Here is a 13,924-nt window from a genome sequence, read left to right as displayed (position 1 = left end):
TAGGGATTCTCAGATGTCAGCATATTATTTAAGGTTTCATTGGCTCCATTCTCAAAATAGAAATACTATAGTCTCCTTCATCCTAGATGCTTGTATTAATGAAATTCATCAGGAGCCTTTCACGCAGCATTCTTGTTACTAACCCTCAAGATTTCAGCGGTAGTGTATTTACTGGCATGGGCTGTGGAGTCAGGCTGCCTTGGCTTAGGTCCTGGCTCCACCACCAACTAGCTGAGTGACCGTAGACAAGCTGGTCATTGCCTTGTACCTCGGTCTTCTCATCAGAAAGAAATGGGGATAAATTAATATTTCCTGCAAAATTTTTGTGAGAACTAAGTGTGTTAAGAACTCTACAGTGCTTAGAACAATGCCTGGTAATGATACATAATTATAAATAGACAAGGTGTTATTTAAAGGGACATGATTTATCTATATCTCTATCAAATGAAGTATATAACTTGGTTTAAAGAACCAGCTCACAAAAGAGGTTATATAATTCTATTCAACAGTATATTTCTCAGATGACCTAAAAATGTCCCTTTCCTAAAAATAAGTAATAAATAATGCTGAGGAGGACATGGGAAACAATACTAATATGAAAATGGGCACAACCTGGTACAGACCACAGGGATTCATTTTCCTGTATGATTTTCATTTATTAGAGATAAATTCCTCATACTACTAAAAGAAATAGATTCCTGGTTAAAATTTTTCTGCCTAGGGAACAGGAGGCTCTGGAACCAATACATCCCATTCTTAGATCGTCCCTATGATTCATTAATTGTGAGATCTAAGTCACACAGCCTGAGACAAGAGCACTCGCTTAAAAATAATTTCTACCCACATCACAAGGCTATGAGATAATCGGGTGATAACTCAGGAGAAAGAACTCTACAATTGTTAGACAAATGTGGCCCATTCTTTTTATGCAGAGAAAATTGAACCTTACCACTCCATCCCCACCCCCCACCCCAAACAAACTGAAACGATACAAAATGAAACAAAACTGAAGCTCAGAATGAGGTGATTCTTACCCAGAGCCACACACCTGCTTAGTAGAGGCAGTGCTTTGTGGAAGCTCCAGGGTTTCTCTCTAGGGTCAGGTTTACCTAGTTTGGTCCAGCTTGAGGAACAGGGATGGTGCGATGGGTCTTGGAATGAGCTGAAGCGGAAAGGGACTCAATCCTTCAATGTGATTTGGAATAGGAATCCTTTAAGATTAGAGGCAGGATCTCTTCAGTACTACAACTATGAGAGTCATCTGTGAGCCACTGGGGTCCTATGACTTGGAGATCAGTTAATTAAAACCTGAAGGTAGATCCTTGAGAAGATTGTATCTCAGAAATGCCTTGGGGAGTGTGAGTGGATTGGATTGATCAGCCTAGATCACTGACCTTTTATTCTCTAACCTAGATCGCATTAATCCTCCAGTGAATGTCACAGCAGAGATTGAAGGAACCTGTCTTTCAATTCAGTGGGAAAAACCAGTTTCTGCCTTTCCAATTCACTGCTTTGAATATGAAGTGAAAATTTACAACACAAGGAAAAAATATTTCCAGGTAATTCTTCAGATCGTTCCAATATTTGATAGTAGCATTCTCTTAGAAACACTGTAAAAATTATATTCAGTAACAGCTATGGTTACAGCTTGGAGCTAACAAGGTCAAAGGTAACGTGTCTACCCAAGTTTTGTAAAAATAAACCAAGCTTTACTGGCTTTTGGTCTTGAAAGGACATACTTTTGGTTCAAAATAACACAAAGGATCACATAAAAAACACAGTAACACTATTTTTTTGGTGCAAATATGAAAAGTTGCAGCCACTATGGAAAACAGTATGGAGGTTTCTCAAACAATCAAAAAGAAAATCATCGTGTGATGCAACAATTCCACTTCTTGGTTTATATCCAAAAGAATTATAAGTCGGGTCTCAAAGAGAAATTTGTACATCCCTGTTCATAGCACCATTATTCACAAGAGCCAAAAGGAAGAAACAACCCAGCTGTCCACTGACAGATGATGAATGGATAAACCAAATGTGGTGTATACATACAGGGCTCTGTTGTTCTGCCTTAACAAGGAAGGGGATCGTGACACACGCTACGACCTGGATGAACCTTGAGGACACTACGTTAAGTGAAATAAACCAGCCACCAAAAGACAAATACTGTGGGACTGTACTTATGTGAGATACCAAGAGTAGTCAAACCCAGAGAGACAGAGAGTAGAATGATGGTTTCCAGGAACTGGGAGGAGGGGCCATGGGGGAGCTGTTGTTTAACAAGTAGAGTTTCGGTGTTGCAGGATGAAAGCGTGCCGGAGAGCGGGTGCACAACAGTGCGAATGTGCTCATCACTCCCGAACTGTACACGTAGTTAAGATGATTAATTTTCTGTTTTATGTATCTCACCACAACTGAGATATACTCATAAGCACTAATGGACAAAGAGTTCAAGAGACAGGAACTGAGAGGAAAGCCAGCATTTATGAAACATCAACTATGTGTCAACCTTTATTATGCTAATTTATTCCCTCCTCCCAGGAACTGCATTAAGTAATTATCATCCCCATTACACAGGAAACTGAGGCAGAGAGAGATTAAGCCACTTGCCCAAAGTCACCAAGCTGGCAAAGCTGTAGGGAAGTTGGGATTACAACTCATGTCTCAGTGACAGTGGGCAAAGCAAATTCAATTCCATCCAATCTGATTCAACAAATATTTACCCACTGGTTTCGGGGCGGGAGTTAAAAAGATAAAATACTGTCTCTGCCATCAAGGGGCCTAGTCTAGTGGACACACTCACCACCTCAGAGGAAGGGCCAATACGGGTCCAAAGGAGGGGGTGGGCAAAGCAACCAGTTAGGGCCCCCACCTAGAAGAACTGAGTGAAATCATGAAGGATGGGTAGTTTGTAGCCAGTGCTTCCTAAAATACCAATGCTAAAAGACCTTCTTTTTTTTAATTTGTAATTCCTAATTTTTAATTAGATTTCTAATTTAATTTTGAAATGTTTCTTTTGGAAAATAGCTTAAAAATGAAATGTTAGGGAAATCAAATATGCCCAGAGACACACCCATTCATGGGCTAGAATGCTGTGGCAATGTCACATTGCTACAAAAGCCCCTAAATTGTTGTCTCTATTCCTGTGTTTACCTCACTGAGAATCAGTAATAAACAGCTCCTGACCCACACCAATCTGCCAACCACACTTTAAGTGGCAGGGGGTCTAGGCAGAAGGCATAACTCAAAGGCTTAAAAGAGCATGGTTCCTTCAGCCAAGTGGCAGTAAATGAATTGGCCTGGACATAAAGCCAACATTGGAATAGTAACTCTAGATTCCACACTGTGACTTCTCCCAGAATGACTGGAATTTGGGGGGGGGGGGTGGCGAAGGAGTGGTTTCTCTTTTTAAAGCCATTGCCATAGGTGCTGAAAGCCATTGAAGAGTTTTATTCATTCAGAACTCTGGCCACATCTGCAAAATCAAAGAATAATTTTGGTAACAGCATGAAATCTGGATGCAGGTGGAGGGGCCATGTGGAGACAGGCACATTGGGTTAATGGCTATGGCAATTGTCCAAGTGAAACACGACAAGATAAATCAGGCAGTGGTCGTGGGGCAGGGTGAACAAAGGAGAAACACACACAGAAGAATGTAAGATATAGGTGTCATGGGCACATCTCTGGTTTGGGGCCCAAAGGATTAGCTGAGTGGTATGAACACTGACCAGGAGAGAGAATATCAGAGACAGTCTCATTTGTGAGACAATAGCCTTGTTGCAACACCAGACTATGTAACTCTAAGTTGCCTGTAGCAAACCAGCATTTACTAATACTAAGCACATATTATTATATTGAACCAATATTGATTGCTGTTTTTGCTCATCAAAAGTGGGTTGAATATTGGCAGTTTTCATAGGATTCAACCTAGTACATCTTTAAACTTGGAATTACAAGGGCAATTCCATTTAATTCAATAATCCATGCTTAGGTGCTGCTTTGCCTACTTTACAGATGAGAAAACAGAGGCTCAGAGAAGTCAAGGAAGTTGTCCAGCAGGTAGTTTGGGGTATAGGATTCAAACCCAGCCTTTCCTAGATTCAATGACTCTGCTCTTTCCTTTTCCCTATGCTCCAGTTGTTTGAGATCTTCCTGCACATCAGGAATCAGGCGTTTTGCTTTTTTTTTTTTTTTTTTTTGGTAAAGAGCCAGATATTTTAGGCTTAGCAGGCCATATGGTTTCTGTAACAGTTACTCAGCTCTACCATTGTGGAACAAAAGCAGCCATAGATAATACATAAATAGGCATGGGTGTGTTCCAGTAAAACTTTATTTGCGGACACTGAAATTTCAGTTTCGTGTGTCATGAAATACTCTTTTTGATATTTTTCAATCATTTAGAGACGTATAAGCCATTCTTAGCCTGCAGGCCCTACAAAAACAGACAGCAGGCCATACCGGCCCCCACATTTTAGTTTGCTGATGCCTGCTGAATAAGATGGAAACCAACGGATATTGTTTACTAACTTGGCTACAGAATATGGAAGGACAAGATGAGGGAGATTATGCGTTCTGCTATAGGCCACCCCAGTCTTTTAATTTGGAAACCTTAAACAGACCCAGGTAAATCATCCAGAACTTACCAATGACTTTTTATTCATTTTGATTACAAGATCACTTTCCCCTGAAGGATAACTGTGACACATCTCTACTGAAGCATTCTAGAATAAACTCAGCAATGTGGGTCCTGTTGATTTTAAAAGGGTCACATAAAAGTGAATGAGATTACTTATGTATGACCTTCTTTTCTGGTAACTGGCATTTCTTAAATTTTGTGTCCAGAGAGTCTTATAATGCTATTTTTCTCCATTCAGACAGAAAAACTGATGACGAATGCATTCATCTCAATAATTGATGATATTTCTAAGTATTCCGTTCAAGTGAGAGCCACCGTGAGTTCTATGTGCAGACAGATGGGGTTTTGGAGCGAGTGGAGTCAACCTATATACGTGGGTAAGTATCTTCTGTTTATTTTAAAGCAACTGACCTTCCTCATGGTTAAAGCAGATGATCCTGGAAAGTGTACACATTCACTTAGCAATCTAAACTTGCTGATCTTCTGTCAGTCTACTGTCTTTTTGACCAGAGACAGATTTACCATTAAGTCAACAAAGCTTACATGTTCAAGCATCTTGCTAGCATGAGCCTTGCTAAAGCTCCATACCACTCCCCCTCGCCTTGTTTTTGGATTATCTGATTCTACTTTTATCCTTTTTTTTTTAATAATTAAGCTTTCTGAGATAATTGTAGATTCACATGTAGTTGCGAGATATTATACAGAGAGAACTCATGTGTCTTTCATCCACTTTACCCCAAGGGTAGCAGCCTACAAACTATAGTACAAGATCACAACCAGAATTATCACTGGTAATGACCACTGATCTTATTCGGATTTCATCAATTTTATATGCATGCTTTTGTGTATTGAGCGCTATGCAATTCTACCCCATTTGCAGGTTTATGCATCCATTGCAAGGATACCTTCCGTTGCCCCTTTACAAACACAATCTCTGTTGCGTGTCTCTATTCCTAACCCCTGCCAACTACTAATCTAAGCTCCATCTCTACATTTTTCCCACAGCTAATTTTGGTTTCATATTTTTGTTTCTTTGCTTAAAGAAAGTTCCAAAATTGAAGCAACTCAGGGCCTGCAAAATCTGGACCCATTCCTGGGCCTTCAGCATAACAGACACAGGGGACCAGAAGGGTTGGGTGTAGCCTGGACTTCTGTGTTCTGCAGCTGTTTTCCTTTATGACTAAAATCGCTAGTTTACTCTGCAAGAAGATCACCATATCTGTCTGTGGGGTCTGTGAAGGGTAATGAAGTACTCCATGGATGCTCTGGAAGTGAGGGCACATTCCCATGCTTACTCAGCTCCAGATGGCAATCCCATGACCTAGAGATGTGGCCTTGCAGCTTGAAGATAGAAAATTCACAGCCTGTGTTTCTTACCACCTGGGTGTCCTGGGTATCCATAGACCTTTTAGGACAGAAGTGAACAGTTGAAAAACAACTAATAGATCTCTTGTGTGTACTGCAACCATGTAGCCTGAGGATGTGGACATACGTGGTCAAGTGCTATGTAAGATCTACAAGAATGTAGAACAGCGGAAGGAACTCTGGAACCTTGGCCAGATAGGTCAGGTTTAACACCCAGCTTTGGCACATATTGACCTCATAGCCTTGGACAAATCACTTCTCTCTGACTTTGCATGGGTTCCCAGGACAAAGAAGATAATATACACCTCACCCGCCTCCCAGGGTACTATGAAATTAAAAACCGATGGCCTCAGATAACATTTATTGATGGCGGTTTGCCAAACACTGCTAAATGCTTTACATGAGTTACCTGCATTAACCGTATCAACAGCACTAACTTTCAGATGAGAAAATGGTTTTGGAAAGTTTAGGCAATTTGTTTAACTCTGCATGCGCGAGTGGCAGATATGGGATTCAAACTGAGGCTGACACAACGTAGGGCCCAAACTCTTAGCGGTATGCCTTGGCGTGGCAGGATTCTGCAAGCTGCAAGGTGCTGAACAAATTACACAATTATGAGATCCTGGGACCTATCTTTGTGGTTATGGAGGGTCAAGCATGTGAATGTTACCTCTCACTCTTCCTATGGGCTATTCAATGCTCATTTGAAGAGCATCCTTAAGGAGACCTTTCTTCCAGGCCTATTGTAAAATTTTCCATTTAATTCATTCACTTAGGCTAATGGGTGGCTCTTTAGGAAAATCCTGGGCAGTGACCCATTAGGCTCTGTGGACATGAGTCAGGTTAGAGCGCCTCAGGTAGGTTTCCACAGAAGACTGGGAGACATGAGGAGAGGCCTGAGAATTTCAGAGTTACTCTGAGTCTTCAGTGGGGCTGGCCCTGTGGAGCTGCAGAGTTTGTTAAGGGGAACTTCACCTCCTGCACTTGTATTTCACCCAATCAGCACAGCCTTATGGGATGGCCCCCAAAATCACCCCACGGGGCTCAGCAGGAGCCTTCCTGGGAAGAGGCGCAACAAAGGAGGTAAAAGGAACCAAGACTGGGCCAACTGCACCCACTTCCTAATTCTGCCAAGGCCAGTCTTCCCTCCCTACCCTCCTCCCTAGGTTGATGCCCCAACCTGCTCAACAGACCCGACACACACAGGACCGCCCTCAACACTGCTGCTTCTGCACAAAGAAAATTCACTTTGGTCACCAAAAGCAAAACAAACAGAAGAAACATTTATAAGCCCCAGGAAATTTTTAACAAGATTATTCATTTTATCAAAAGCTTGTGATCAAAGCTTAATTTTCATTACTTGCATTTGGACAAATTTAAAAAACTGGTGTATGTTATTCCCCAGGGGCACATAACTTGGGCCCAAATTATTGAGATTTCTGAGTTTGAGATTTTTTTTTTTTAATGCTGTCCAAGGATTTCAAATGAACGTGGTGGAAACCAAGGTAGAAACCCAGGGTAAGACACCAGTTCTGCTTTTGAGCGTTTGAATTGTGTAGTTCAGGTCAGTGTTGATGGTGGGCAGTTTAGAACTTACAGACTAAGCAAAGACGAATCAGGAAATTTAGGTTTTAGTCATGGCTCTGCCAGTGTCTAGCTCTAGGACCCTAACTAGAGATGACAAAAGACAACTCCTCACAAGCCGGGTGATCTGAGCAGACTTCGAGGGTGGTGTTACACGTAGGTGTCTCAGGAGTGACGATCTTCTGTCACCGCTGCAGGGCACAGAGTGGTGAGGAGTGTGCCTGGGTTTTGCCACCCCTAATGAGTTGCTCATGCCTAACCTCTGTGCGTCTCTGTTTCCTGGCCTGCAAGATATCTATGCTGCACCCCCAAGGTTCTTCTACACTCCCTCAGCCCACCACAAAAATGCTGAGAATGAAATTGTGATCCATAATGACAGTTTATTTTGAGCTTGCTTTTAATTTATTATTCACTCTCCACTTTAGAGCTCTCCTCCCATTATTATTTCCTAAATAACAGCTTCCTAGTTTGGAACTAGGCTCATTATAATTCCCCCCCAGGTATATGCCTCACTGCCATTATCTATGGCAAATCCCATTTCATTTACTGCCACCCTTTTCATAAGATGAGCTGATTAATATTACCATTCACCTTACAAATCCATCGTTTCTAGAATTTACTCCCCTGCTCAGTTTAGGATCATTAGTGAATTTAATCAATGCAGACTTTCCATTTTCATCAAGATGATTAATAAACATAATAGGAAGTCCGGGCCCCTCTGGGACACGTTGCATGGCTCTTCCTTACCCCTTGGGGATGCAACCATAATTATACTTGGCTTGCAGTCTATCAGGCAGTTTTGTCGCTACATTCGTTTCCTTTAGACAACCTTCCTCCTCTCCTACCTTGTGTGTATGGCACCTGGAGCCCTCCCCTTCCATTTTCACTTGGCAGCCCGACTCCAATATCACCTCTTTCACAGGTATTATTAACTCCATCTCTTTTAAGGAAATGGAGAGCCAGAGATATTAAATAAATCAGTAATTATCAAACAGCCCAGAAGTGGCTATTAATGGCTAATTGTCTCAAAGAAGTGACATATTGGTCAATCAGTGAAGTGGAATACATTCCATTCACTCATTAACCCATGATGGCCCAAGGTTATTAAATAGCGAGACACAGGAAAGATAAGTCTTGACTGAGAAAAGGAGGGCAGAGGAGACCAGACGGCAGGTCTTGTTTGGGTTGGCAAGGTCCCTGGATGGCCAAGAGGTACAGGGGATAGTGGTGAGGGGGTAGAGCCAGCAAGTGCCCCAAACCTCAGCCCCAGATGGGCCCTCCTGTGCTAGGATTCCCAGCACATGAAACCTGTTTGTTTTCGAATGGAAATAGCGGTTTGGTTTTATCAGTGCTCGTTATCAACTGCTCTTCCTCCACTTGGCCTCTCCATCTTATCTTGAGAGCTGACTTCCCACTTTTCACACCTCTTTCTTTCTCCTTTTTAAAACTTTCTCTCAACTTCCGGATTCTTATCTCTGCCGTCTCCTGTTTACCAAAACCTCTTCTATCCTGACCCTGCTCTCCTGAAGCCTTCCATGTCCTGCAGTCCAGTCCATCATCTTTCTCCTCCTCCGTGCTCCATGAAGCTCACAAGCCATGCATGAAAAAAGCAATGAAAATAAAATTCCCTTCAGCTATATCCTTACTTGTGGAAAAGAGTGTTTGCTAGGTGAGTCCACCCTGCATTAATTCCCAGCCGTGTCACTGTTAAAGTCTTAGTCCTTCTGAGACCTGCTTATCAGAGACGGGTCTTAACCCCAATCACAGACATTGCCCTGGAAACCAGCGATTGGGCTTTGCCCCATCTCAATGAAAGCCCTATCTGAAGGCTGGGATCTATGCCATGACAATACCAGGTACCAATTAAAATGTTTTTCTTCCTTTTTTTTTTTTTATTTTAAGATTCTTTAGGCTTGAGACATGTAGTATTTGTACCTCCGGGAGTAGAGCAAAGTTTCCCACAGTCCTCAAGATGGTCAAGGCCGAGAGGACGCTTGCTGCCTTCAGAGGCATCGCTTTCTACAAGATGAGTTAGAGGAAATCCTGGCCTTAGCTTTCCTGTCACAATATGGGGCAGTGGTGGGGGGGACTGGTTCTTCAGGCCACATGACCCCCAGCCTTCAGCCTGAAAATAGGTTGGGCCAGAATATCAGGGATGTGTTTGAGAGTTTGGGTTGAGATGGAAGCAAGGTTCCCACAGGCAACTCTTGTTGTCTTTGTCCTTCGACTTGGCTTTAACAGGCTGTGAATATGTGAGGACACACCTACATGGGCCCAGGTCACCTGGATCCAAGGCCGAGGTCAAGTCCTGCAGCCCCACCCTCAGCCCTGGACACCTCCTGCACTCTCTCCTCCTTTATTTTCTGTTTTGTCACCACACACTTTCTTTTTAAATTCTCACACTGTGGTGAAACAAAGAGAAAACTAGCAATGGGAAACAGGAAGAAGAAACACAGCAGAGGTGCCAAATTAGGTGGCCCTTGGCCTATGAAAAAAAAATTGCAAATGCTAAAATTTTCATGGGGAAGAGACTAATACAGACAAAACTGATTAAAAAAAAATAGTTGACTTAACCTGAAAAACCCAGTCGGGCTCACCTGAGGCTGAGAGAACTTATGGGGATTCGGGGTTTTCTTTGCAAATCGGGGATTTCAAGTTGGTAAACATGGTAGTCTGTCCAGTCAACTGTGTCCTTCAATCCAGGCTCCTGTGGTTTCAAAGGCTGGCAGTCCCACCATTTGCTCTCAGTGGGTGGGTGGGCAGGACCACCTCCCCCTTGGATGATCCCTGTGGCCTGAAGGAGGGATAGAGGGAAGCTTTCAGGTTCTGTCCCCAACTGTCAGGAGCAGGCACCTTCTACTGTGTTTTCAAGGAGGGCCACCTCTAGTGGTGCCCACACTGCCCTTCCATGCATGAATCCTGCCCCACGATGGGGCCATCAGATGGGACAACAGCTCAGAGGAAGGAGAGACTATTGTTGAGCCAGGTACTTTGCTAGGCCTGTTCTTGTGTGTGCTATCTTGTGTATTCTCACAAACAAAGAATTTTCCTAATCACATGGATTTACAGATTATGTGAGAAAAGATGCAGAGAAGTTAAAGAAATGCCCCCAGTGACAGAGCACAGAAGTAGTACACATGGGCCTGGAACCAAGCCACACGATTGGTTCCTCACCCTGTTCTTTCTGCCATGCTTTATCATCCCATAGGTCATGGTGCTAGCTGGGGAAACTGAGGCAGGAAGATGGGCAGTGGGGGCTGTGGTTTCTGAAAGGGTGATGCTCGTCCAGATTATGACCGAGTTGTAAATAATTTCACGTTAACCTAGATCCCTGAGAGTTAGAAGCCTGGATGCCTTATGTGCCTATTTCTCTGGTATCTCAATTATTTGGTGTGTTCCTTTCCCCTCCAGGGCTGAGCTTATTACTCCGCATTTTGAAGATTCTGACAGCACTTGAGTTTTAGTCTTGCTTTGATGATTTAGGGAAATCATCTTGATTCTTCAGATCTCATATAAACATGTCTAATGATTGTAACTAGTATTTGTGAAGCACCTATTATGTACTAGCACTGGGCCAAGGACTTTGCCTTTACCAACTCATTCAGTCCTTATCCCCATTTTACAAAGCAGGCAGTGGATACTGGAGAGGATATCCTGCTCAAGGTCACCTCAGTAGCAAATAACAGAACCAGGATTACACCTCTTCACCCCCTCATTTCTTGTTTTTATGTGATGAGCACAGCCAGCTTTCAATGGGACTTGCTAGCAGGTTAACGAAACAGACTCCGCAGCCCCTTACAGGAACCACAGTTCTGGGGTGCTTGGGAGTGCTGTGCGGAAAGCCTGTGAAACAGAGAATAATAACCATAATTTCTCTATTCTCCTTCAAGTCTAGTCCTATGAGGGGTAACTCAGACGAACAGTACTGTAGTGATCTAGCAGAGTACTGCAGTGTTTAGCGGATCCTAAACACATAGATTTGCACACATGCATATGGTCTCCATTTCCTGTCCGTATTTTAGCTCACTAAACCAGGTAAAGCCACAGTCTTTTTTCCCCCTCTTTTTTCTCCCTAAACCAGGCAGCGCCACAGTCCCCTTGACAGCTGCCTGGGAAAACTCACCCACCTAAAAGGTTTGCTTCGGTCTTTTGCTTGCATTGGGAGCCAGTCACCTGGTTTGGGGTGCTCCTTCATGGTGATGCCACAGCTTCTCCCTGCAATTAGTGGCAAGCCACAGGCAGCTTCATAGGCTAATGCATGGGCATCCTCCACATTACCTGTCAACTGTTGGTGCTACTTGCTTTCTCCCAGAACCAGCCGGTGTCATGATCCAAGAGCAGGACTGCCTCACTGGAAGGGTCCCATCAATTTACTCATTAGCTCTGTTCCCTTGAAACCTATTGTTGAGTCTAAAGTCATACTCAAAATCAGTATGGAAGCAGTGAATGTAGTACTTGTATGGACACTTTAAGGTGGAGCAAGCCCCCAAACCAAACTGACCCTCTTAGGAGTTATTAGCATGAACTACACAGATGACAGAATTCTATGGCAAGAGGCACTGCAGCACCAGGAGGGAAGCCATTTGACAAAGCTCCCAAGGCAGCTAGAGGCAGGTTATGGGATGAAGTCAGGTTTAGTGCCTATGTTTTTCTTCCCTCCGGGTTGCCACCATGCCATCCCAGCCCCACCCCACACACTCCCGGGTCACAGAACAGCAGAATTTTCAACTGCTGGCTTATTCTCAGGGTCAGATGGTTGAGATGTTCGAAATGATAGAAGCCAAGGCCACCAGAAACCAGAGGGCGGAGTTCCTGAATGCTCTCAGTTGACAATGTCAGAAGAGCATCCAGGAATGAGGTGGACGGTCTGGAGGGCTTCTCCTCCTTAGAAGGACAGGCCTTGTGACTTCCTCTTTCTAAAACATCTTTGCATAACTAAATAGCAGTGCCCTTCAGTGTTTTGAAAAGAAACATCTGTGGCTTCCGTTTTAGGGTCGGAAAGGCATTCTCCTTGAGTCAGAGAAAAGATTCAAGTTATCTGGAAACCCTTTTTCTTAAGAAAATTTCCAAGGCCAGAGACCCCAGAATTCAAATTAATGGTACCTTCAGGGGCCTCCCAACTTTTACAGTATTAAAATTTCTTTTTTATGATTTTGACCCAAAGGATATATACTGTCTTTGGAACCTGTTGCCTCTTTTCTACCTTCAGTGAAATCAGAGTAGATGCTAACTTTAATTCACTTATTTATAAAATGTACTCAAGGTTTTCACATTAATAATTAAACAGTAGATAATCCACAAGTAGTTTCCATTTGGCGGTGAGTACGTGAAAGCTTTTTCTTGTACTAATTTTACCCGCCTATTTATGTTTTCTTCACAGTAAAGCTGACCTTGGCTCTGTTCTCTGAGGGTTAGTTCTGTTCTCAGTTGGTGGTTAGGGAGTCATTCTAAAGCACGTCGGGACACTGCAGAAGCCAGGCCAGGAGAAATTAGTAATTTGCCAACTCCCTCCAGGCAGGGACCATGACTTTGCTTCCCACATAGTACCTTGCACGCATCGATAACTTTTTTTGATTGAATCCAATAAAATCTGTTGCCTTTGTATTTTTGCTAATTCAGTGGAAAACTTTGTTTATCAAAGTGAGAACTGAAGTAAATCATCAGGGAATAGTTTAACTGAAAAGATTTTTGTAATCCTGGTCAGAAGTGAACGGTACTATTATCAGCACTTGACATATCAGCGTACAAGGTGTTTCACAATTTGAGACACAAATGGCACCGAGTGTACGACCCTGATAATATTTACAACACCGCTCTTGCTTTCTGTAGGACCCAAACTTTATCTGTCTGTTAAGCCTACTGCTAAAGAGGGTAACTTTTTTTCTGCTGACCTACCTCTTGCTAAATTTATATTCCGTGTATGACTCTAGAGTTACTGAATATACTGATTAGGGTACGTGAGTAATGGTTAAGAGCATGGAATGGTGGGTTTCAGAAATGGGGAAATGAAGCAGGCAGAATCCCTTATTCAGGACATCAGAGTGGGAAATAAAGCCAGACAGAATTCGACGTGACAGCATTAGTTCATCCCTGTTGCTCTTTACATTAGCTATGAGCAAGTGCAATGAAAACTAGGTTTAATAGGGCACTCAGTTACAACCCAGACAACGCAATATTAATCCTAGAACTTTTCAGTGTCTATAGCATCTGGGAAAATAAAAGTTTTGCCTCCTTGAGTATCTCTCTCTCTCTCTCTCTCTCTCTCTCTATTATCTTACTGTGACCAACGCCTCTTTGTAAAATAATACATATAAATACCTAAAAGGTAAAAAAAAAAAA

At 42.9% G+C, this 13,924-nt stretch overlaps 1 protein-coding gene across 3 annotated transcripts in view; it reads left to right on the top strand.

The window, feature by feature from the left end:
• The window catches only part of IL5RA (interleukin 5 receptor subunit alpha), a 34,691-nt gene that overhangs the window by 12,413 nt on the left and 8,354 nt on the right, over positions 1-13,924 (top strand). For all 3 annotated transcript variants that reach the window (XM_019824621.3, XM_011280164.4, XR_006593923.1), the window contains 2 exons: positions 1,414-1,559; positions 4,875-5,013. In XM_019824621.3, the coding sequence (XP_019680180.1) occupies positions 1,414-1,559; positions 4,875-5,013 (285 nt within the window). The remainder of the gene's footprint in view (positions 1-1,413; positions 1,560-4,874; positions 5,014-13,924) is intronic.

Source organism: Felis catus, chromosome A2 (genome assembly GCF_018350175.1).
Source record: "Felis catus isolate Fca126 chromosome A2, F.catus_Fca126_mat1.0, whole genome shotgun sequence".
Taxonomy (NCBI): Eukaryota; Metazoa; Chordata; class Mammalia; order Carnivora; family Felidae; genus Felis; species Felis catus.
This window is presented reverse-complemented; position numbering and strand designations above follow the sequence as displayed.